This window comes from Pogona vitticeps, chromosome 8, assembly GCF_051106095.1.
Source record: "Pogona vitticeps strain Pit_001003342236 chromosome 8, PviZW2.1, whole genome shotgun sequence".
Taxonomy (NCBI): Eukaryota; Metazoa; Chordata; class Lepidosauria; order Squamata; family Agamidae; genus Pogona; species Pogona vitticeps.
The window spans coordinates 7,086,907-7,112,249 of record NC_135790.1 but is presented as its reverse complement, the minus strand read 5'-3'; the positions used below and the strand labels follow the sequence as shown (position 1 = coordinate 7,112,249).

Genomic DNA, 25,343 nt, shown 5'->3' with positions numbered 1-25,343 from the left:
GCAACGTGAACTGCAGTCCCGGCCTGGCCGGACTTAGTCACAGCTCACCCATTGCCAAAAATTCATTAACCCACTTGATTCCAGGACTCCTGGGTGTCATCGCTAAAATGCTGCTGTCCTTTCTCTCCCCGCTTTTCCCTACCAGAATCTATAAAACAGGGGTGAATGGAGTGCGGCCTTCCAGATGTTCCCCGACTGTTATTCCCACCAGCCTTAGCAAGCAGAGTCAATGATGAGGAATGTTCAAAGCTGAAACCCAAATAACATCTGGAAGGCTGGACTTTCTCCACCCTGGCTATGAAGGATGTGGGGCATCTCTATTTATTTAATTAGTTCCATTTATAGCCTGCATTTCCTCCGGAGAGCACAAAGCAGGAGGCCTGGCTGTCCTCCTTCCGCTTCATCCTATGTCAGCCGTGCAAGGGAGGTCAGGCAACTGCAGAAGATTATTCAGATCGAGGGAGAATAAAATTCTGTGTCCTGGTATTCTGCAACTGGGTTCAACTGGTGATGCAGACGAACTCTCTGTTGTTGCCACCGGTAGCTATTTCTATCTAATATTCTCCTACAATCGCCTTTGTACTGAGAAACCTCATCCTAGTCATGGTCAGTTTCTTCTCTATGACTTATGCATTATCTTATTTTCACATCCTACAGAATACACTGTAGGGATGTGGTGGTGCTGCGGGCTAAACTGCAGAGGCCTCTGTGCTGCAAGGTCAGAAGACCAGCTGTCGTAAGATCGAATCCATGCAACGGAGTGAGCTCCCGTCGCTTTGTCCCAGCTCCTGCTAACCTAGCAGTTCGAAAACATGTAAAAATGTGAGTAGATAAATAGTTACCACCTCGGTGGGAAGGTAACGGTGTTCCGTGTCTAGTCACACTGGCCACGTGACCACGGAAGCTGTCTATGGACAAACACTGGCTCTACGGCTTGGAAACGGGGATGAGCACCGCGCCCTAGAGTCGGACACGACTGGACTAAATGTCAAGGCCAACCTTTACCTTTACCTTACAGAACACAGACCACACCTCCCACACATTCCACCTCTAGCTCCTTCCAAGTTTAAGAGTTTGATTCGTCATGGTGCCTCGACAGGGGCTGGACTTGCTGATCCATACGGTCCCATCTAGCTTTGAACTTCTAAGATGATAATGATGACAGTGAGTACAACCACAGTCCAGAGACCCTATAAATGCTCTCCGGGGTGTTCTGCCCTTTCATCTCTTGTCTAATTCAACCCACACCTGAGGCTCAAGAAATAAACGAGGCATTGTTGTGCCATCATGTCATTTCTGACTCACAGTGACCCTGGCAATTAAAGACCTTCCACATTTTCCTGTCATTAACAGTCCTGCTCAAGTTACTTGCTGACTAAAGGCCGTAACTTCCTTTATTTAGTCAATCCATCTCATGTTCAATCTTCCTCTTTTGCCTTCCACTTTTCCTGACATTATTCTTTCCAGAGTGTTTGTCAATACTACAAAAGCCTGTCTCCATTTATTTATTTTATATACTAGTGAGAATTCAGGATTGATTTGCTCTGGAACCAACATAATTTTCTTTCTGGAAGTCCATGCCACCAGTAAAGTGCTCCTCCAGCATTGAATACATGATGTGAGCCATGCAGAAATTACATCCCCATGAGTTTTGTACAAATGCAAAAGTACATGGTATCTTTTATTAGGCTACTGAAAAAAATAAACAAATAGCAAGCTTTCGTGCATGAAATCCACTTCCTCAGGCTCTAAACAACTCCCCGCTTCATGGAAGGTGCAGAAAAGTTGTCCAGAAATTGATATTATGTTATCTGCAAGAGATGATCAGTTCTTCCTGTGAGATGGAGACTCTACTGTCCCTTGAGCACGGTTTGCAAATTTTACATCCGTGAAAGCAATGTGCTTAGAGCCTGAGGAAGTGGATTTCATCCATGAAAGCTTGCTATTTGTTTAAACTTTTAGTGGTCCAATAAAAGGTATCACCTACTCTTGCATTTGTGTAATCTTTGGCACCATCCTAGCTCTTTCCTTTTTTGTTATGAGTTTTGTAAGCATACCGAGTCACACTTCACTGCAGTTCAAGCATGTGTTGCTCATTTTGCACATAACAATAAGCAAACTAAGGAAACAATGCCTGCAGGCTGTTGACCAATGGTATGCAAAACCAAACCACAGGTGGAACTGTAGCCATGGACTTTGCCAGGGCTGAAGCAATGTGCAGCTCTCCACATGCTGTTGAATGACATCTTCCATACATCCTAGCTAACTTAGCCAATGGTGAGAAACAAAGATGGGCACCAATCATGGGTTTGGCAGTTCATAACGGTTCATTCCTCAGACACACAGGTATTTTGTGGACACACCATCTTCCCTCTCCCGCCTCCTCCAGCAGGCACCCATTCACAGCAGAAGGTGGGGCAGGGAAGCCCAGGACACTGCCTCTGAGTAGGTGTCCACAAGAAGCTGGAGTGCCCATGGAACACCTGTGCATCCCAAAAAATGTACCATTGTGAACCGCTAAACTGGCAGCTCATGCCCATCTCTAGTGAGGAACGTTAGGGAACATCATTCCCTATCTCTGTGGTATGGGCACTGAAAGCATGACCACATGCTTGTGGACGCATGATGTAATCAAGACAGGCCATCCCTTGCCTAGCCCACATCCCGTCTAAAACCAGGCACTGAAACTACATATTCACAATCCTCTCACTCCACCCGATTAACCATAAGGGCTATAGTTCTTCAATTCAGTCATAAGTGAGCATGAAGAGTACCACCATCGGCTGCCAAATATTTGTGTCCTCTTTAATGGTTCCCCACATTTCTATTTCTGACCCCCTTATGCATGAAACTCCCACCGTAGCATGATCTCAACCTTTACATACCTCCCTAAAGCCCAAGGTTTTCCACAACTCTACTGGTTTAGTGTTCAATTAATGCAAAGCTTCAGCAAATGCTGTGACTTTTATTTCCCATATTACCATCATACCCCCCAAACCAAATGTTATGCCATTTCCAAGAACTGTTATAAGCTGCTCTTGTTACATATCTGAATGCCCTACCTCTGCATTTCAAAACAGAAGCGTTTTGGCCTGCGTAAGCTTAAGTTTGGCAGTGCTGCAATCTTTGTGCCTCAAATAGTGTCTTCTGTACCTCTCTATGCTTCTCCCTTCAACAATACTGGGGTTGGGGCACTGAACCCCCGTTTAGTTCAAAATCTGCGAATAATTTTTATAGCCCCCCTGAAATGTAACTAAAGCCACTATCAGAGGGGGGAAACAGAGGCAGGATCTCTCCTCCTCCCCCACATCAAGGAGCAGCACACTGGTGTGAACTCACCTGACCGGCATCAACCTCCTGGCATGTCCCAGCACCCTTTCCAAGATGCCACATGGAGCTTCTGTGAAAGGAGAGCTGGGTTGCCACCATTAAACCGAGGGCTGTCACACCACCAACAATAAGGACCTTGAGTATATCTGAGACCCACTTTCTTCAGGTCACTTCCAGGAGATGAACAGCAGCACAGTATTTATTGAATGTATATTCATCCAATATTTATTTATTGAAAAATATTCATGTGTGAACAAAATCGCATTGCACGAACCCCTGCAATTCGAAGGAGAAGTGTATATCTTTTGTCAATTTCAGATTCCTACAGTGATCATTTTCCAAGGGGAAACTGACTACAGTCATTTGAAACCCAGCCATACATGATCCTGAAATTGACAAGAGTCCCCAAGAAAGACAAAAATCCTGCCCAGGAGACTACCTCAGGCACAAGCAGCTGGGGACTGCGAAGCTTAAGCCTGTACAGGAAGTCACTGAGTAGGGCAAGTAAACAGCACTTAGCATGTCCTCCCAGCAGCTGTTGTGGGAAATCTCTCAGCCCTCCATGGAAGTCCCAGAGAGATTCCCCACAGGGGGCAAAAGATAAAGAATTCCTTGGAAGAAAGCCATTACCAAGTACTGGTTACATCACTTTTGCAGAGCTTGAAAAAGCTACTTGCTTATACAACCTCCAGAATTCCTCCAGAGGCTGAGCTGACTGGGAACGCTAATGGCGTCATTCAGAAAAAGGAACTTATCCAAGCTCTGAACCACTGTGTACAGAACACAATCTCGATCGCCTGCAGTGGAAGCCTCTGCCGTTGCTGCTGATAACATGAAGTACGACTGACCCAAAAGGCTAAACAGAACTTTGCACCCCTCTCACCTCTTCGGGTCGGCTCAAAACATGTCCCTCAGGACCGGTGATTCCCAGCTCCAAGATCCTCTGCTGCTCCTAAAGGAGAAGAAGAAAGACAAGCTGAATCACATCCATTACTCTTCCAAGAAATCAGTGCACGTTCCCCACATTAACCCCCACCATCCAGGCGTGCCTTTATCAATCTGGTTAACTGGATGTACGTAGATGCTGGTAAACACGTCTTATACCAGGATGTGAAAAAAGGTTTCCCCCTTGATTTTGAGATTGCATTCATTTTCCTTCTGAAAGATCCATTACCTAGCCTGATTTTCATAAAAACCCCAGGCCTGTAAACAGCAACTGGAGACCACAGTGGCTCAGAAACAGAACATGGCTCAGGAATTCAGTTACCATTCCAGAGTTGACCAAACAAGCTGAATATGAGCAAACAGTGTGACGTGGCTGCAAAAAAGGCAAATACTATTTTAGGCTGCCCTAACAGAAGTATGGTTTCCACATCCCATGAGGAACGAGTTCCCCTCTGTTCAGCACTGGTTAAATCTCAGCTAGAGCAATGGTTCTCAAATTTGGGTCCCCAAATATTCTTGCACTGCAAGTCCCAGAAATTCTGGCCAGAACAGCAAGTGGCGAAGGTTTCTGGAAACTGCAGTCCAAGAACATCTGTGGACCCCAGTTTGAGAACCACTGATCTAGAGTACTGTGTCCCAGAGTGCATGACACATAATAACGGGCAAGTTGCAGGAAGCCAAATTTCAGCTGAATATCAAGAACAACTTCTTAACTGTTAGAGCAGTATGACAAGAGAACCAATTACCTCGGAAGGTGGTAAGTGCTCCAAAACTGGAGGCATTCAAGAAAAAAAATTGGACAGCCATCTGTCAGATATAATTTGATTTGGATTCCTGCACTGAGCAGGGGGTTGAACTCGAAGGCCTTATAAGCCCTTTACAACTCATTATTCTATGATTCTCAGAAAAATCTATTACTATCTCATTCAAACAGTTCTTGATTATTAGCAGGCATGAAAAGAAATGGCTTTTTTCCTCTGCTATTTTTAAACCAGTGGAAGTAAATAAATAATAACAAGAATCACTAATCCTTTCTGTATCACTCGAACAACCCACACAATGATCAGCCTATCCTTGACACAGAAAACACTGTGCCCATAGATAAGGGCTCTTTTAATTATCTGAAAGACTCACAATGTCTGTCTACATGTGACACAATGCATCTCCTTACATTAATCTCAGATTTCTTGTATCACAGCCTTTCCTAGTTTACTGGCACCATTATTGGCCATGCTATCTGGGACGGATATGGATGTTAATGTCTGGAGGGCTCTGTGTTAAGGAAGACTCTTCTACCTCACCCTACTCCCAATATTGCTGAGGAAAATAGTAGTTATATTTTTGACGTTATGCAGCTCTGCAAAGTACCATGGATTCCAAGAATCCATAAAAACATAAAAAGATACACAAACATGAACGGATACCTCAGCAATGATGTCACCATTCTCGGCATGGACTTGAGCGATGGCACCAATGTCTCGGATCACACTCAGGACTTCATATATCTAGAGAGGAAGAAACAGATGTTGTATCTCTGGAGCAGCAATACAAATGCATTCGCTTTAACTGAAAAAAAAAAGAAGTCCCTTCCCAAATCCCTCCTGGATTCAGAAAGCTGAATTCCCTGGTCATCTGGACCGTGTTGAGGGATTTTCAGAAACTCATTCTGAAGCTTCTGAATGGTGGTAACTACCGTGTTTCCCTGAAAATAAAAAAGGGTCTTATGTTAATTTTTGCTCCCCCCCCAAAAAAAAACACATTAGGGCTTATTTTCAGGGATTTTTTTTCATGCACAACAATATTTTCTTGTTGTTTAGTCGTTAAGTTGTGTCAGACTCTTTGTGACCCCATGGACCAGAGCACACCAGGCCCTCCTGTCTTCCACTGCCTCCCGGAATTCGGTCAAATTCATGTTGGGCAACAATCTACATGTATTCAAATATAGTCATGTCATCTTCTGGTTGCTGCACAAGGGTGGAGGGCAGGGTTTCACTTATCTTGGGCTTATTTTGGGGGTAGAGCTTATATTACGGGCATCCTGAAAAATCATACTAGGGCTTATTTTCAGGTTAGGTCTTTTTTTGGAGAGAAACAGGGTACCTGAGTAGCTCACTTCACAGATCAAAACTGAAAACTGCTAGGGATCAAAGTTAGCCAACGGATGTCTTTGTTTTCTCAAAGCATCTGCACAACTCATTTTTAACTGGCTAGGCTGTGGATCCTTGGAAAGTTAATCCCTCAAAAAAAAGTTACTTTTTCAAGCTTTGACCCTAGGAGAAGACCTGAGCAGGCAAAGATTTCTTTAAAAGGCTACGGCAGCTCACTAATTAGCATTCCTCCCCAACCCAAAAAAAAAGTCACTGTTCAGTTATTTCATGGTAATGCCCAGTGACTTCATAAAACAAAACTAGAAACACACCAGAAAAACATGCACAAAATAAGAAGCTGCCATAGGTCAACAGGGTTGATCCCTACTGTGATGCAACACCTCAGACAGGAGGTGCTGGGACAGCTACCTCGTCATTTGCCCTGTGTTTCCTAGGCATTCTCCTCTCTTAGAGCAGTGGTTCCTAACCTTGGGTCACCCAGCTGATTTTGGACTGCAATTCCTATAAACACCAGCCAGCATAGCTAGTGCTGAAGGCTTCTGGGAATTGCAGTCCAAGAACACCTGAGTCAACCACCCTCTTAGTGGACAGAGCTCTGAATGTAACACCATAGACACCATTCTCCGATCACCAGGGAGCAATGAAGCATCTTGCCCTTTGGCCAATGCTGAACTAAGAGTCAACTTCCAGGCCAGTTAGCCCATGTAGGGGAAACAGAGAACAGAGCATTCATCATCTTTTGCAGCAAGAAGCAAAGTGTTTTTGGGCCAGTCCCGTACCTGAGAATCTGTTAGCTGAAAGCGGTCCTTGAAGGCCATGTACACCAGGAAGGAATTCACACCTAGTAGGAAGAGAGAACAATTTAAAGTTTACCACAATTCTATTTAGTAGTAAAAAAAAAGAAAAACAACATAAAAAAATGAATACAGTCATATGGTGCCACACTTAAGATTCGGCAGTCTGGATCATGCATTTAAACCCATTCATTGACTCAATGAAAGAGTTGACATACCAGGTTCTTATAGATTCACTCAATCTATACTAGCTGGGACCCAAAATTGGATCTTGGCCTCTGCAAGCCCCACCTCATCTATCAGTGCCAAGCACTACTGAGAAAGACGGGCAACCACCCAAAACTGCCAGGGCACAAAAATCTATCAATTAACATATTGAACACACGCACCCAAGTACTATTTTGTTTCTGCACGTGGACCAATGAGCCGGCGCTACAGATTCCCAAGACTTACCGTGATCCTTCACCAAGGCTTCCATCTCTTCCTGCACTCCTTTATGCCACTCGGTGATGTCCACATGCAAAGAGTAATCACAGCAGGACTTGCTGTCTGCCCATTCTCGCCACTGGTCAAATGCAGACAGCAAACTGGTGCCTGGCTCAGGAATAACATGATCGACTGGAGAAATTAAAATGAAAAGAAATACGGCCAACCATTAATGTGGGATCACAGGTTTTAGAATAGCTGAATCACATTTACCAAAAATCAATCAATCAATCAATCAATCAATCAATCAATCAATCAATCAATCAATCAATCAATCAATCAATCAATCAATCAATTCATTCATTCATTCATTCATTCATTCATTCATTCATTCATTCATTCATTCATTCATTCATTCCTTGTTCTAAGATGAAAGAGATTAACCTCTCCCCCGGTGCCATATTTCAAACTTTAAAATCCAACTTTGAGCTCCTTTTGATTTGGGACTTTGCTCCCCTCATAAGCTTTGACCTTAGGCTAGAAGTTCTCTTTCTGGGCTGACCTGCCTCACAGGACTGTTGTGAAGATAAAGTAATAGGGAAGAGGTTGCCCATGTGTGCCTCCTAGGCTTTTATTTTCTGTTCTGTTCTTTTCTTTCTTTCTTTCTTTCTTTCTTTCTTTCTTTCTTTCTTTCTTTCTTTCTTTCTTTTTTCTTTTTCTTTTTTCTTTTTTCTTTTTTGCAGTGGGCTACTTAAAATCTGGTGGCACATTTTGCCACCAAAATTTGGCAACGCAGAGGCCTCAGGCAACCCGGCTATTATCTACTCCTGCTCAGAAAAGCAGGGAAATGTGCATTTTCCCAACTGTCACATCTCTAGCAAGTCATTATGTCGAAAACTGTTCACTCCTCCATTACAAGCCCATAAATTGACAAGCCAAAACCACACTGGAAACAACCAGCCGAAAACATTCTTTGCCCCACTTTGAAAAGCAGTTGCAGACAGTCCTCTCCAGACGCCTCCCCGGCAGCCAAATGGGTTGAATAAATTAGGATCAGAAAGAAGAAGTGGTGGCGGCAGAGAGCGGGTATGAGGAAGTCAGCTTCAGGATTAGTAAAGCGGCACAATGAAAGCAAAGCTGTCACCGCATCATCCTTAACCCCCTTTCAGCTCTCTTGACAGTTCAAGGCAGGACTAAGCCAAGCCTGGCACCACTTATTAACTCTGATCGCGAAGCTGCCAGCTGATGATAATAAATAACACACCATCTGCAAAACAGCCCAGGGGGTTATGCAAATCAAACCCTCCAGAAAAGTAAAGAAGTTTTCTTCTTTCTTTGTTGCCATGTGGTATCTGTGTAGAAAGAAGTCTGAGTTGGATAATGCCGTTATCAGATCACAAAAAAGTTACAACCAAACCAGGATCCTGGGTCCTCCAGAACTCTTAATCAGGCATAAGTGTCATAAAAGGTGAGGGAATGGGAAAGATGAAGAAAAATCCCCAAAACCTGGCTAGCGGTACTTGTCACTGTACTCGAAAGCTGACTGTTGGCAAAGTAATACAGTGGTACCTCGACTTACGAACAATGTGTATTGGAACAGTGCTCATAAGTCGAAAAGTTCGTAAGTCGAGGCAAACGTTTGCATAGGAATGCATTGAAAACCATTTAATCCATGCCTGCTGTTTTCCGTTCATATGTTGAGGCGCTGTTCGTAGGTAGAGGCACTAGTTCCCATAAGAACTAATGCAAAGCCAGTTAATCCGTACTCTACCACTGGGGGGGGGTATTTTTTTCTTCTTTTGACCTAAGATGAACTTAGGTCAAAAAAAAGGGCAGGAAAGTTTTTTTTCTTTTTTTCGGTTCATAAATCGATGCTCTGTTCACAAGTCGAAGCAACTTTTTTTCAACCGAAGCCGTTCGTAACTCGAATCATTCGCAAGTAGGGACGTTCGCAAGTCGAGGTTCCACTGTTCAAGGACTGCACTTACAATACAAAACAAATTCAAACTATAACATTACATGCCTTTTATAATGTTGGAGTTTTATTTACAACCTCACATGCTGTCTGTAGTTTGAGTGACTGGGTGGGACTTTTGTGGGTGGGGTGATCATCTATCCAGCATTAACCAATCATTCCTTGAATTAAAAGAGAGCCCCGCCTCTCTGCTGAGTGTTCTATTCCTTTCTTTGTCGGGTGGTGGCAGTTGCTTTTTGGTGTTGATCTGTTAAGTTGGTTGCTAGTATGTGGGCAGTAAAGAAAGCAGTATGCACGAATCTGCAATTTCAAGCAATTGTAAATAAAGGGTTTTTTTTAATTCTTTCTCTTTCACAAGTCTTGAAGTGAGTTACTGACAGTGCCAGTTAATGAGAAGTCTGGGGCACCTGAAGCTACTCTACTTCATGGATCTGTGTACTTCTGCTGTGTGGGGCAAAAGAGAATTTTACCAGAAATTCAAAACTCTACAATATCTCATACTTATGCCTAAAGTCTAAAGGATTTAAAAGGTTACCTTGTATGTAACTTTTTAGCAATCCAATACATATATCACAACACAGTCTTTTGCTTCTACACATCAATCACACAGTGCTTGTAATTTTTATTTATATGCTTTTGCTACTAGAAATACTACAATCAGCTACCTGGGGCAGGTTTCACTGCCAGATGAAGATGCTTCTCCCATGAAACTGCCCTTCAGTAAGAATCCCATCTCATCCAACTGCTAGGGGTGATGTTGACAGGTTTGGTTTTCAATTGACTTTTCAACCCATGGAGACAAGTAAACTCGCTCTCTTGTTTAAGGAGGAGGAAGAGACAAGTCAATTCGGATGCATAGCAACCCTTTCCAGGATTTTCTAGGTACTCAGAAAAGGTTTACCATTCCCTCCTTCTTGGGGTGCCGAAGAACTGTGCAGCTTGCCCAAGGCCACCCAGGCTGGCTCTTCTTCTGAGAGGCTCCACAGCCAGAGTAAACCACTGACTTTTTTTAGCCAGCTCTGCCTCTTATTTAGCTGACATAAAACCTACTCCTTTTCCTGCTAAATCCTACCCCCCCATGACCTGGCAATGGAGGAATCCTTGGGAGATAGGATGATTTTTTAAAATCTACTAAGTGGGGAAGGATTGCACCTTCATGCTTTATTTTGTAGTGGACCCCTCAGCCCATACTTGTTCCACCAGAAGTTGGCTTTTAAGAAACATTGGCTACTACATCGAGCCAGATTTCTCAGGCTCGAAGGCTGTTTTGTTTCCTGATCTGTCCTGAACATTTTATCACATCAATGCCCGTTGAAGATTTCTGGGGAACTTAAAGGTTCACCTTGGTTGTATCTTTTCAGAGGTCCAATAAGGGTATTATCCAACAAAGACTCTTTAATTATACTGAAAACCAGACATTCAAGTCCAATTGTTATTTCACATACACCACAGCAGCACAAGGATGGCGATGCCACACATCTAACCTCCATATGAAGAGTGAGAACTGCCAGGCCTTTACATGTTATTTGGTCACAGTTCACATCATCCCCTTCCACTGGTTGGGACCAATGGGAACTGGAGGTCAACACCCTCTAAGGCCCAGAACCAGCACACCTTGCTTCTCGGCAGATCTCCAGCTCCTCTTGAACGCACAAGAAATCTGGATTTCTGCTCACGGTATTCCTAGAAAACAGAGTGGCTGCTGGAAAATCCCTTCATCCCCTTAGATGGCTGAGAATATATATATTTTGTAAAAATGGGGTGTTAAAACACTGGAAGTCCCTAAAAGCACGGCAGAATCACACCCATGCCCTCTACAGTAGGGTTGCCAGATGTCAGGCAAAAGGAGGACATGTCCTCCTTTTTAGCCTAATGTCCTCCATCCGGCAGGCAAAGATAAAAAGTCAGGCTTTTGTATAATTTGGGATAGGAGGGGGAGACCTGGAAGGATTCCCCCTCCCCTGTCTTTCCCCGCCTCTCATTACCTGCCACCAGTGCTGGAGCGCCTCCCTCGCCCCCCTCTCACTGTGGCAGCAGCTGCTGGTGATCTGCCATGCCGGCCCAGACCATGTGGAGCCCAGAAAGGCAGTGCGAGCAGAGCGCCGCCCACCGAGTCAGGCAGGAACAAGCAGCACCCAAACGCATGGATGGGAAAGTGAGCACCTGGAGAGTGTGTGTTCAAACTACCTTTCAGGGACTCCAACTCCCACACTCCCCCAGCCTTGAACTTATGACCCTCGAGGGAGGGGAGGCTGCCTGTTAGGTTTTGCCAGGCACTGCTTTCCCCCTCCCTGTGCCAGAGCCTTGTTTGGGAGTCCAGATTAGCAAGGTTGCCTCTGAACCTGTGCAGAGTGCGAGCAGCTGGGGGATCCTGCAGTTGGGCCAGGGTGACTTCGGGTACAATTGGCTGTTTAAATAATGTTTTTTTGGTATTTTGGGGGGGAAAGCCTCCATTGAATTCATTTTTATTTTTTAACATGAGTGTTTCTTGGTCTGTTCACTAAGAGACCTTTATTGGCAGCTATTGTAATAAAACTGTATTGACTGCGGGTTTAATCCGGAACAATTCAAATGAAACATTCAATATGTCCTCCTTTGTCCTCTTTTTTGGCTTTCTGTGTCCTCCTTTTGGTACCCATGTATCTGGCAACCCTACTCTACAGGGGACCTTCTGAGCCCATTTGTTAAAATAAAGTATTATTGGGGAGGATGAGGATATTGGGAGGTTCTTGAGGTGCTGGCGGGTTGCACGTGTCCATAGGCCACATGTGTCTCTCTCAGTCCAAAGTCCAGCCTGGACTCCAGTTTCAGGAACTGAACTGGGATCTTCTCTGGACAAAGTTAAGGACTCTCCTGTACAGCAGCAGGACTTCCTCCAACACAGCCAACCTACTAAGCATTGCCTTAGTGTCTCCTCTCTCTCTCTCTCTCTCTCTCTCTCTCTCTCTCTCTCTCTGTTTCTCCTTAAGCAAATTAATCCGCTCAGGATTAAAAAGAAAAAAAAAACCATAACTAAAACAAGCACAACAGAGAATAAGCCACAGTGAGAAAACAACGGCTACTACTGTTTGCTTATCTGTGTGGTTTAACACTCCCGGGCTGGCAATGTGCCACCCTGAAACATTATGGGTCTCATTAAAATTATAAAAAAAAAACATGGTGAGAGAAGATAAGTGCTATGAACATATCTGGCCCGGAACTGTGGAAGATTCAGGGTGACCTTATTTATTTTCTTTTAACTGTCTAAAACAAGTACGCGACCATCTATAACAAAGAACGCTTTCATAAAACATCGGCCCCACAGAAAAGGTGAAAGAGAAACCTAAGAATGCAGTTCAACCAAGAACACTAGCAAAGGATAGGAAGTAGATTTCGCTTGTAAACATGGCTGTTTTTCAGAGAAGAATCAGTTTAACTAAAAAAAATATACCGATAGCCCATATTTCACTTTCTGTTCCTCAGGGCACCCTTAAAGCTGGGAGGAGCAAATTCTACATGTCTAGAACAAGCAAAGAAATAAACACACACAAATGCATACACACACAAGCTTAAGACAGCCACACCATGTTCTATGACATCCCAGTTTTTTTTTTCCATCTGGGAATGTTTAAATGAGATTTGAAAACATGGCTTTTTAGGCAGGCTTTTTCCAGAATCAACATCTGAATAACGCCTTGAACCTTTCAGTGTTTATTTCTCTTCCACCATCTTACATCTTAATCATTTACGCCTGTGTTGATTTTAGGTTACGGTATATGATCTGTTTTTGATTTTTTGATTTGTGTTTGATTTTGCTTAACTTTGCATTTCTATCCACTATTGATCCTTGTAATCTGACAAAGTCTTTATTTTGTGTCTTAATTTTTTTTTTTTTATTGTAAACTGCCCAGATTGGCCTGGTGGCCTGGCGGTATAGGGTCGAACAAGTAAATAAATAAATAAGTTTATAAGGCCTTTCCTGGGAGATGGGGGCAATTTTGCCATTATCTCAACCAGTTTTTAGGCCTGATGGAACACTATTTTTTTTTCAAAAAAGGCTCAAAGTCACTTGTACTGATTTTTGGTTCTGATTAACAGGTCTCCCTAAGCTTAAAAAAAAAACCCCAAAAAACCCTGGACCCTCAAAAAAAAAACAGTATAATTGTCCTTGTGCTCTTAAAAGACACATTGGCCACCTTTTGCTATGAAAAAAGGGGAGTGCCGGTACAAGTGCTGAGGGTTACATGCAGAAGTTGTCGGCAGAGAGCAAAGAACTCAACAAAGAGTGGAGGATCTAGCAGCACATCATTTGAGACCTGCTCAGTTGTGTTGAACATCATTAGCCTGTTAATGCTCACACGCAGGCCAATGCATGAGCAGGAAGTGGTAAAGTGACTGCAAAGCCCACATCTGGTACAGTTGTGCCCCGCTTTACGATTGCCCCGCATTATGACAAAACCGCATTATGACGTTTTTGTGATTGCAAAACAATGGTCTGAATAGGGTTTTTTCATTTTACGATGATCGGTTCCCTGCTTTGGGAACCGATTCTTCGCAAAACAACAATTTTCCAACAGCTGATCAGTGGTTTCAAAATGGCCGCTAAATAAAATGGCTCCCCGCTGTTTTCTGGGACGGATTCCTCGCAAGACAGCCACCGAAAATGGCCACCCTATGGAGGATCTTTGCTGGACGGAGAGTTTCCAGCCCATTGGAACGCATTGAAGGGGTTTCAATGCGTTTCAATTGGCTTTTTATTTTCGCATTACGACGTTTTCGTTCTACAGCGATTTTGCTGGAATGAATTAACGTCGTAATGCAAGGCACCACTGTATCTACAAACCCATGCATGTAAGGGTGGATGTACTAATTCATCCATATCATATGGAATCCCAGTGGCGCTGGGCTCTAGATGAGGTGCAAACCTTCATACATTTAGATGTGCATGCAAAAGGTAGTGTCCCCTGTTTCCCAGACTTCGAGAACCTCTGGGCTTCCAGATGTAGCTGGACTCCCAAATTCCTATCATGCCTAAGGGATGCAAATGCACAGAACTGGGGAGCCAGGAGAGACTCTGGTGTACCACCCTTTTAAAAACAGAAAAACAGCCAATCCCGGACACCAAATTTCAGTGTTCAGGCTTAACAGAGAGCAGAGTTTTGCGACAGCCAATCAGCACCAAAGGATGTCCCAATTATCCAGCCACAGACGGACTCAAGAGGTTTAACAATCCCCTAAACTAAGACAAACAACGCTACTGTATTCACAAAATGCACTGGCTCAATTTGTTCCTGGCACAGAACAGCTCTAACGATACATTTCGACAGCTCAAGCTAAGCTGATTGGCCTTTTGCAGCTAAAGACACTGACGTTCCATTAAGAGTTATTTAATTTAGAGAATGATATTCAGCCTTGAAAATCACCAAGAAAGGTCTTTCATGGCAGCGAAAGTACAGTCATCCAAATGCTTACGGACTGCTGTTCTCAACAGCCTTAGGCATTATAGCCAATAGAGAGGTATGCTCAGGGCTGCAGTTGTTCACATCTGGAACAGCCCTGTTTTTAACGACAGTGGAGATCTATCTATTTCAAACATTTATTTGCTGCCTTTCTCCTGAAGGGTTTCTTTTAAAAATCCCCTGGGTCAATGAGTCATTTAAAAGAAAGCCCGACTGAAGAGAAACGTCTTTGTCTGCTTGGAGATGTACAGCAAAGTTGAGGCCAGGATGGCTTCCTCAGGGAGGGAGTTGTAAAGTCTTGGAGAAGCAACAGAGAAGGCCCTCTCCACACATCCAGCAAATCTGACCATGAGGGTGAGGGGACTGAGAGAAAGGCCTCTCCTGATGATCTTAACACTCAAGCCGGTTCATAAAGAGAGGTGTGGTCCTTGAGCTAGGTAAAGGTTCCCCTTGACATTTAGTCCAGTCATGTCCAACTCTAGGGCATGGTGCTCATCCCTCTCATCCCTGTCTCCAAGCCGTAGAGCCAGCGTTTGTCCAAAGACTGTTTCCGTGGTCACGTGGCCAGCGCGACTAGACACAGAACACTGTTACCTTCCCACCAAGGGGGTACCTATCTATCTACTTGCATTTAGATGCTTTTTGAACTGCTAGGTTCGCAGGAGCTGGGACAAGCGATGGGAGCTCACTCCGTCACATGGATTCAATCTTACGACTGCTGGTCTTCTGACCTTGCAGCACAGAAGCTTCTGTGGTTTAACCCACAGCGCCACCACATCCCTCTCCCAAGAACACATATATGGCAGCAAATCAGTGCTAAACAGGGCAGCACTGGACAACTGTTCATCACTGGTCTGGCAAATGTAAGAATTTCCAGGATGAGAAGTGCTCTATTCCATTGAGGGATTCACACAGCACAAAATGAGCAGATAACATGAGCTGGGGAGATTTTATAGCTTCCTGCTATTATGCTGTACTGCCCTCTCTCATTTCATAAAACATCCTGACTGAGTGTATGCAGAGCTTTTCCTTCACATTTCCTGACACAACTATTAATAGGTCCCAGAGAGAATAACCTACCTCAACCTATGAAAAAGATGTAGCTAATCATGAAAAGCATACAGGAATTTTCCCTCATTATTTTATTTGTGGTCCTGAAAATTACACATATGCAAGAGCAGGTGATACCTGTTGTTGGACCACTAAAATATTAAACAAATAACAAGCTTTCAGGGATGAAAACCACTTTCTCAGGCTCTAAGCACACACTCCTTCCTGCATGGCGCAGAAAAATTGTCCAGAAATTGATGTTACATATCTGGGAAAGATTGTCAGTCCTTCTCTCATGAGGGTTTTTTAGAAAACAACTCTGACAACCAGCAAACTGTTTTATGTTGACAGGTACACGTTTTAATTAGCACCTCTGCAGAGGGTTTGTGTCAAATTCTCTCCACACAAGGAAAAGTGTGTGCTCTTGCACACAGATCAAAGAACGAATCAGCACTGTGGAGACTGCAGAATTTTGAAACTCTTCAAAAAAAGGATATGTAAATTCTCTGCAGACAGCTCTTCCCCTCACCCCCCCACACAGGAAATGCAAAATATCAACTCTATGTTTTAAGGCATTTGGGCTTTTATGTTTTTATAATGTGGCTCAGTCTCAGAAGTATTAGCTCCGCCAGCATCTGATGAAATTCTGGGCATTCTAGCAATATGAATTTCCCCCTACAAGTCGTTTCATTTAAAAATGTAATTAAAGTCAGCAGTCAGAACTCCCTGGCTCGCTTCCTCCCTACACATGAGTTCAGAGTTGCCGCGTCAGCAAACACATCCCCGATTAGCAGGGGGTTGACACAGTTAGTGCTCAACGTTCAAAACTGGTGCGGTCAGGCCTGGAGCCTATATTGCACATATGAACAGGGGGAGAACTGTCAACCGGTTTTTTCAATTTGCTCCTCGGTTTTCCATTTCGTCCTTCAAGGTGACTAGCACACTAACTGTCCTCATTCTGGAGGTCTGTCCTGTAATTTATCATTTGATTAATAGAACAATCTTGAAGGGCTCACACATTTCTGACTGGCAAGTGTAAGAGAAATATGGCCCTCTTTTTTTTTTAAGTGAATAAAAAATTTTCCTTAGGTGGATAGCGAAATGGATGGCGAATGAAATTTTAAAAATGGGACACCCTCTGTTTTGAGCCAGTAACATCAGGGCTCTCTAAAGGGATACAAACGAGGAATCTCTCTCTCTCTCTCTCTCTCTCTCTCTCTCTCTCTCTCTCTCTCTCTCTCACACACACACACACACACACACACACACACACACACACACACACACACACACACACACACACACAAAACCAACAGTCTCTCCTGGCTCTGCATGATTATAGCAGCTCTCAGTTCAAAACACATAGTGAAAGTTAGGCACTTTCACTATGAGCCAGCAGTGTGCTATTGCTATTACTAGCCCCAGCCAGTAACAACAATACTGTTAGACTACAACTCCCAGCAGCCCCAGCCAATACCGACAATGGCAAGGCATCATGGGTATGACGCTGTTGCTCAGCCTTGCTTTAACAACAAGCAAGCACAGCTACAAGCAGAGATCAGAAAGTAGACAGCTAGGAGCGACTCCCTTACCAAGAACAACCAACTTTCCTTGCCCTGGAATGATGGGCTGAAAAGGAAAGATGCAGCTTCAAATGTCTATAAATCACTGCAGGAAGGAACAGCTTCTAAGCCACCGAGGGGCTTCCAAAGCCACATGTGCAGCCTCTGTGCAACAGACCTTACCTGCTAGTAGACCAGCTCAACATTGCATCCATCACATGCAGCAAAGTTAGAAGCCATTAAGTCATATCCTCTCCCATCACTCCTCTTCCCATGCAAAGGGCTAATCTAAGAGAGTTAAGGTTCTCTCTCACATAGTCTTAAGTGCTGAAGTGCTGATCGTAAACAACACAAGAGCTGCACGATTGTAAAGCTTGGCCACATGCAGGCATGCCTGCAAGCACACCCGGAAGAATTTAAATCAAAGGTCCACATTTCCCAAACAACAAAAAGTCAAATTTGGAAAGCAAGAGTTTTCAAAGTTCTTTAGTAGGCCACACCAGCTTATGCATTTTCCCACACACCTGCTTGATTCTCTGTATAATGCACTGCCAACTTCTACACAGAAAAGATGCCTTATTTTCCTATGATAAATACTAAAGAGCAGAGCATTTCTTACCAAATCAAGAGAGCAACACACGTATAACACTGGACTTGCTTTCAACAAGATAGCCCTCCAAATACCATTGCATTGGAGTTCGCCAAATCTCTCGCCTTAGTCTCTCCTTCCCAGGGCTAGAGTTATCCTGTCTGTTGTACAGTTCTGATCAAGAGCTTCTTACATTATTAAAGACAATGGAGCAATTTATGGCCCAGTGTGGTGAGTCTTAGCTCTCTTCTTCGTTTGTTTGTTTTGGACTTCAATCCCCAGAATCCTTGACCACTGGCCATACTGAAGACGGAGAACCACTAGTTTCATGATATCTTCTTCCCACTTGCAATGACGGGGGGGCACAAATAGTCCTGGGGGGAGAACAAAACTATCCTAAAACTTCTGCTACTGGTAAACCTCACCTTCTGAAAAACTGCTGAAGAATTGCTCCTTTCCTCTAAAGACATTTGGCAAACTCCCGTCCCCTCCATAGCTCTGCCTAGAAACAGGACAGGAACTATTTTGAAAAAGATCCACAGTGTTTCATCTCCACTGACCCAAAGAAAAGAGAAAAGGAGGCGTCTGCACAGCCTGGGAACAAGTCTACAACTGAAATTTCTCTTTCCAAGCTGAAACACTCACCCCCTCCCTGCTCTAATTGTTTCAGGATCCCTTTGAGAGTTAAGTCATCAGCCAAATGGCTCAGAACTAGATTCTGATTCAGAAAACAACAATAATGTTGAGAACAGCAACAACCGTTAAACCAATTGCAGATCTAGCCATTGTCTGTTTATTTCCCCACTCGGAGATGCATCCATGGCGACAAAGGATGTTACATCTTGTTTTCTGTCTGCTGGCTTCCAAGCATCAGCCCATCTTTTTAAAGGGGGTTGGATGCGATTCAGAGAAAGGAATGGGGAAAAGGAAGCAACCAAATATGTACATCCTAGTCTAAGAACGATCACCACCAGTATACCAGGTGAATTTTTCCTCCTTAACATCCGTTGCACTGAGCCACCGGCATCCTGTTCATCTAGTCAGTTCCAAATATGGATAATTGAGCCTGGATTCCGAAGCCTTGGAGACGTGGTGGCGCTGTGGGTCGAACTGCAAAGCCTCTGGGCTACAAGGTTGAAAGATCAGCAGTTCCAATCCACGCGACGGAGTGAGCTCCCGTCGCTTGTCCCAGCTCCTGCCAAGCTAGCAGTTTGAAAGCATGCAAAGTGCGAGTAGATAAATAGGTACTACCTCGGTGGGAAGGTAATGGTGTTCTGTGTCAAGTCGCGCTGGCCACGTGACCACAAAAACTGTCTACAGACAAACGCTGGCTCTATGGCTTGGAAACAGGAATGAGCACCGCCCACTAGAGTCGGACACAACTGCACAATTGTCAAGGGGAGAATGTTGCATCCAAAAAACCAAAACACATGGAATCCCCCATGCACCCAACAATTACTCTATCCAGTGGCCAGAACAAAAAGCAGCCACAATATAGGAAAAACATAGAACTGTTCCAAACAATTAGATTTTGCTTCTCCATGCTTCCAATTAGATTTTACATCTCAGGAGATGACCAAGATGAAAGTATAAAGCTATTTGTAAAAAAAATGGAATCTTCAGGGCTAAAGCAATATTTTTTCAGCCAATTCAGCAGTTGATGTCCATAAAAATAAGCATGTAACACTTTAAAGAGGTATTGATTGTCTGAACACTGCAGGGAACACTTTGAAAAGGAGCTGGCAAATGAACCTGGAGTTCACTTTAAACCAACTGCATGCTAGGCCTACTTAAAAGGAAGAAAGGAGCCAAGGGCTGGCTTGCATACTCTGGCGCTCGGTACGTAAGAGCTGCTAAAAGCGATGGGACTGAACCCCACGCTCTCTGCCGCAGCCCAACCCAACAGCCATTTTGTTGGTTCTGGAAGAGAAAGGACAACGTATTTTGTGGTTGCCTAGCAACCACAAGATGTGTTCACCGGCCACTGCTGCGAGAAGCCAAAAAAATGTTGAGAATAACCAATTCATGTTCTGAAGCCATAACAGTTTTGGTTTTGGGTGCGCAGTGCACTCTTTCATTACATCTTTCAAAAGCTCCAGCATTACCCCGGGGAGAGCTCTCTTTCCTATTTTGAGAAATTATATTACATTACAAAGGCTGTGTCAATCTTAGCTCTGCCTATTTCTTCCAGAACAACCCAAAGGCCTCTCTTGCTTCTAGTGAAGAACTACAGTTTTGCATATGGAAAGTCTCAGGACGATCCATAGCATCACAGATTTGAAAAGAACAGGTGGTCGAGACCTTATCTAACTGAGATCCTGGTGTGCTGCTACTGCTAGGGTAGATGGGCTGAAAAGAAGCAGTGGCTCTTCATTTCTAGCCTGCCAATGTTTTGGACTTTGGACTCCCAGAATACCTGGCCATAAACCTTGCTTGGTTGAAGCATCTGGGTAGTTAAATCTATAAGAGCTTTATCAGTGGTTCCCAACATTAGCTCCACACAGATGTTCTTGGACTAAAGCCTTCACCATTAGCTGTGCTGGCCAGGATTTCTGGGAGCTGTAGTCCAAGAACATCCGGGGACAACCCAAGACTGGGAACCACTGATCTAAATGACCAAAGACTGAAACCTATCATGGTAAGATGACTTTTTATGCTCCTTCAAAGAGCAGAACCACTAGCTCTACATATTTTATAGCACAGAGACAAACAATGGTGATCCAGCAAAGTGTAGTAATATATTTTTGAATTAGGGAAATGCAGGGCAAAACCCAACTATCAGACCCAACAAGAACAGACTTACTGAATGAATGGGACCCATTAAATCCACACTAATGCATGCATTTTCATTGATTCAGTAAGTCTACTCCAGCACAGATGGCCAAGTCCTCACTTGACCATGAAGCCTACTGGGTTACTTTGGTCTAGTCTCTATCCCACAGCTTAACCCACATTACAGAATTGCTGTGGGGAGGAAAACAAAGGTGGACACAACATACACCACTTTGTATATCGCTTGGTGATACAAACCGAACTAATAAATAGAAGCTACTTCCTCCACCTCCGAAAGCTGATTCTGCTGAGCATTGAAAAGAGCTGCATCCTCTTTTTCTGTGACTCATGGAATTACTCGGTCATATCTGTGCTGGGCTATTTATCTTCCTCTCCAACCACCTGGGTTGAACCAGACTTTATTTTTGTTAATAATTTGCTATTTACTCAAGCAATGCTGCAGCTGGTGACAAAAGAGAGCAATACTTCCAGGGAAGCTTACACTCTTGAGAAACCAACAGTAGCTACAAAGCACAGAGAAGAATAAAAAGAGCAGGAACAAAATCAATGTCAGTCATACTCTCCATCAGAGTCTGCTAAACACCTTTGTGGATGGATGATCTGAGACTCTGTGATAGCGAGTGACCTATCCACTCTTACTCCCTGAAATAAATAAAGAGATCCTGGAAATAGATCCAGAAATTCAACCCATCATAGGCCACCCCCTTGCCAGCATTGGACCCCATCAGGGACTGGGTTGTTAAGCTTTAAATTGATCTGTATATCCCAGATGGGAATCTCCCCAGAATGCAAAACATAACAAGAACTCTAAATATTTATTTATTTATTTATTTATTTATTTATTTATTTATTTATTTATTTATTTATTTATTTATTAATCAGATGCTATACTAGACTTCTCTTCTCTCACTGCTAAAACAGTTTAAGAATATTTTTCAATAACTCGGCTACACTTTCTGTAAAACTGATTCACCCACGTGACACCTTCAACCAGAAGGCTGTGAACCTTGTACCCATTTAGACTACTCAGGTTGCGGCATCTTTATTCTTCAAAGCGGTCAATAACTAGGTGGGGTGCTCCTGTCGTTTCCCCCCCCCCCCAGTTCAGTTTGGTCAGTCTGGCACTTTGAGAAGGATCCCAGTTTTATCTCTGGTGATCGAACCTGTCTGGTTCGATCCGAGACTCAGACTAGGACTGATTTCTCATATTCACTTTGCCAGCCCTCTCACAGACTGGCACTGGAAAACAAAACAACTATACTTTTTCCTCCTCCTCCTCCTCCTCCTCTTCCTCCTTCTTGCACTGATACAAATGAAATCTGCAGACATGCCAGACCTTTAAAAGAGAACTAGATGTGCCATATTTCAGAGGACTATACACTAGTGGACATCTTTGGAAGTTTGTGCCTTGCAAGCACAGTAACTAAAGTTAAATCCTGGTCTCATCCTGTACGTTAGTCGAGCAAAGCCCAGTTCCTTACCTGATCCTCACCCTGATTCACATCTCTCCTTGTATTTTGCACCTTAGTATTTTTAGAGATTTGACGCAGTCTGAATAGCCTTCGCTTCAAGTCAGAAACAACTCTGGTTTGATCCTGACCCTCACAAAAATCAGTTCAGATCGGCTAGTTCATTTCAGGATTCTGGCTCTGGATGAAACTGGTTCACAGTTCTAAAATAAAATGGGTGAGAGCCATAGCAAAAAGAGCTGCCTTTCTGATCACCATGAGGGCAGGAAGAATTCTGGTTAATGGGTAACTCCAAGGCTCTAAAAATGTCTCCAAACATCTCCACAATGCTCATAGTTCACACTTTGCTCCATATTGTGTCATTTCACTCCCCCCTTCCCCACCATTTGCTTTGGTATGGTCTTGGAGACAGAGATACAGTGGTGCCTCGCAAGATGAATTTAATTCGTTCTGCGGTTAATGTCGTCTTGCGAAAAATTCATCTTGCGAAATGCGTTTTCCCATAAGAATGCATTGAAATCGAATTAATGCATTCCTATGGGCAAAAAAAAGTCAGAACAAAGTCAAATTTGGTTTACAAAGGGTTTATTAAGTGCTCTTTAAAGCCATACATATTGTGCAGATGATTTCAAAAATTTCAATTAAAAACTTTTTTAACATCATAGAAAAAATATTATAAAATCAGCAAACATGAGGCAGGAACAAAAAATGGAAAACATTCTTCTTGCGAAGCACGGCCATAGGAACATTTGTCTTGTGAGTCATCAATCCCATTGCCAAAACCATTTGTCTTGCGAGTTTTTTGTCCTGCAAGGCATTTGTCTTGCGAGGCACCACTATATAAGTAGGCAGCAATGACAAGAGAAACTGCTTTTCAGGGAGGACAGCTCTTCAGGCCCTGGAGTGAGGGTGGCCATCGTCCAACCTTTGGAAAATTTGGAAAGGGGCCCAATTTGCCTCTAAATCTTTTACCTTACAAAGACAGCACCAAAGCTTTTGTTTCACCTCTCCTATGAAAAACGACTGAATAACCTGAGCTACTTTCTGGAATGTGGGGGTTAATCATTCACTGAACAAGGGGCTGGTTCTCTAGAAGAGATGGAAAATACCTCTTGTCACATTCCGGGGATGAGGCCGTGAGGGGAAAGAGAAAAGAGAAATATCTAGGTCAGCCCTCCAGCCGGCAGAAACAGAGGCTGACAGGCGCGTTGTCGTTTCAGCCTTTGCCAATCCCCCCCCCCCCGATCAGCAAAGAAGGCCACTGCCATCCACCAAGGCAAGTCTCCTTCAATCCTGTTTTGACAAAAGTAATTGTTACAGAACAGGAATCAAGGCTGAATGGGGCTCAGCCCTACAGATGTTAACCACCAGCCCAACACAGTTGCTTCTCCTGACATCTCACCACAAACCTAGATTTGATCCTTTTGGGCGGGCTTCTGAAGTAATCATCCACTTGATTTCTTGTCTCTCTCCCTCTTCACCTTAGAAACCAAGAAGCTTCTTCTCCTCTTACTTTTGTCCAGGCCATCTTGGCATTTGAGATGAAAAGCACGTGCACTCGACTTAGGGACAACCCAAGATATTTTGCCACCTGAGGCAAAGCACAAGATGATGTGCTTCCCAGGCCACATTAAAACACACAGAGAGAAAGGTTGATCTGCTGAACCATTCTTCAGCACTGACAACTGGACAACAATGGCCACCATACTTGAGACATAAGGTTAGCTTCAGGGAGGCAGGACAAGCTATGTGGCATCTACAGAATTTTTTTTCCTCAGAAGAGAAGAACTGTGACTTCATGAGGATAATGTGTAGCCTGCATAATTAAATTTAAACCACCCAGCAAGAGCTTTAAGCACCATGGGGCAATATATAGACAGCACACTTTTGCTTTGTTTTGTTCATGGGTCTGTTTTTGCTGAATGGTAGGGCCACAACTGATTGGTTCAAAATTGGGAAAGGAGTACGACAAGGCTGTACATTGTCCCCCGGCTTATTTAACTTATATGCAGAATACATCATGCAGAAGGCTGGACTGGAGGAATCCCAAACCGGAATTAAGATTGCCGGAAGAAATATCAACAACCTCCGATATGGAGATGATACCACTTTGATGGCAGAAAGTGAGGAGGAATTAAAGAACCTTGTAATGAGGGTGAAAGAGGAGAGTGCAAAAAACGGTCTGAAACTCAACATCAAAAAAACGAAGATCATGGCCACTGGTCCCATCACCTCCTGGGAAATAGAAGGGGAAGATATGGAGGCAGTGACAGATTTTACTTTCTTGGGCTCCATGATCACTGCAGATGGAGACAGCAGCCACGAAATTAAAAGATGTCTGCTTCTTGGGTGGAAAGCGATGACAAACCTCAACAGCATCTTAAAAAGCAGAGACATCACCTTGCCAACAAAGGTCCGAATAGTCAAAGCTATGGTTTTTCCTGTCGTGATGTATGGAAGTGAGAGCTGGACCATAAAGAAAGCAGACCGCCGAAGAATTGATGCCTTTGAACTGTGGTGCTGGAGGAGGCTCTTGAGAGTCCCCTGGACTGCAAGGAGAACAAACCTATCAGTTCTAAAGGAAATCACCCCTGAGTGCTCACTGGAAGGACAGATCCTGAAGCTGAAGCTCCAATACTTTGGCCATCTCATGAGAAGAGAAGACTGCCTGGAAAAGTCCTTGATGTTAGGAAAGTGTGACAGCAAGAGGGGAAGGGGACGACAGAGGATGAGATGGCTGGACAGTGTCTGCGAAGCAACCAACATGAAATTGACACAACTACGGGAAGCAGTGGAAGATAGGAGGGCCTGGCGTACTCTGGTCCATGGGGTCACGAAGAGTCGGGCACGACTAAACGAATGAA

The 25,343-nt window shown here is 43.8% G+C and overlaps 1 protein-coding gene across 4 annotated transcripts in view; it reads right to left on the bottom strand.

The window, feature by feature from the left end:
• DPYSL2 (dihydropyrimidinase like 2) overlaps window positions 1-25,343 on the bottom strand; it is a 91,245-nt gene that overhangs the window by 24,682 nt on the left and 41,220 nt on the right. For all 4 annotated transcript variants that reach the window (XM_020814145.3, XM_020814146.3, XM_020814148.3 and 1 more), the window contains exons 4-7: window positions 7,631-7,795; window positions 7,163-7,224; window positions 5,700-5,780; window positions 4,214-4,282 (exon numbers count right to left, since the gene is read on the bottom strand). In XM_020814145.3, coding sequence (XP_020669804.3) covers window positions 4,214-4,282; window positions 5,700-5,780; window positions 7,163-7,224; window positions 7,631-7,795 — 377 coding nt within the window. The remainder of the gene's footprint in view (window positions 1-4,213; window positions 4,283-5,699; window positions 5,781-7,162; window positions 7,225-7,630; window positions 7,796-25,343) is intronic.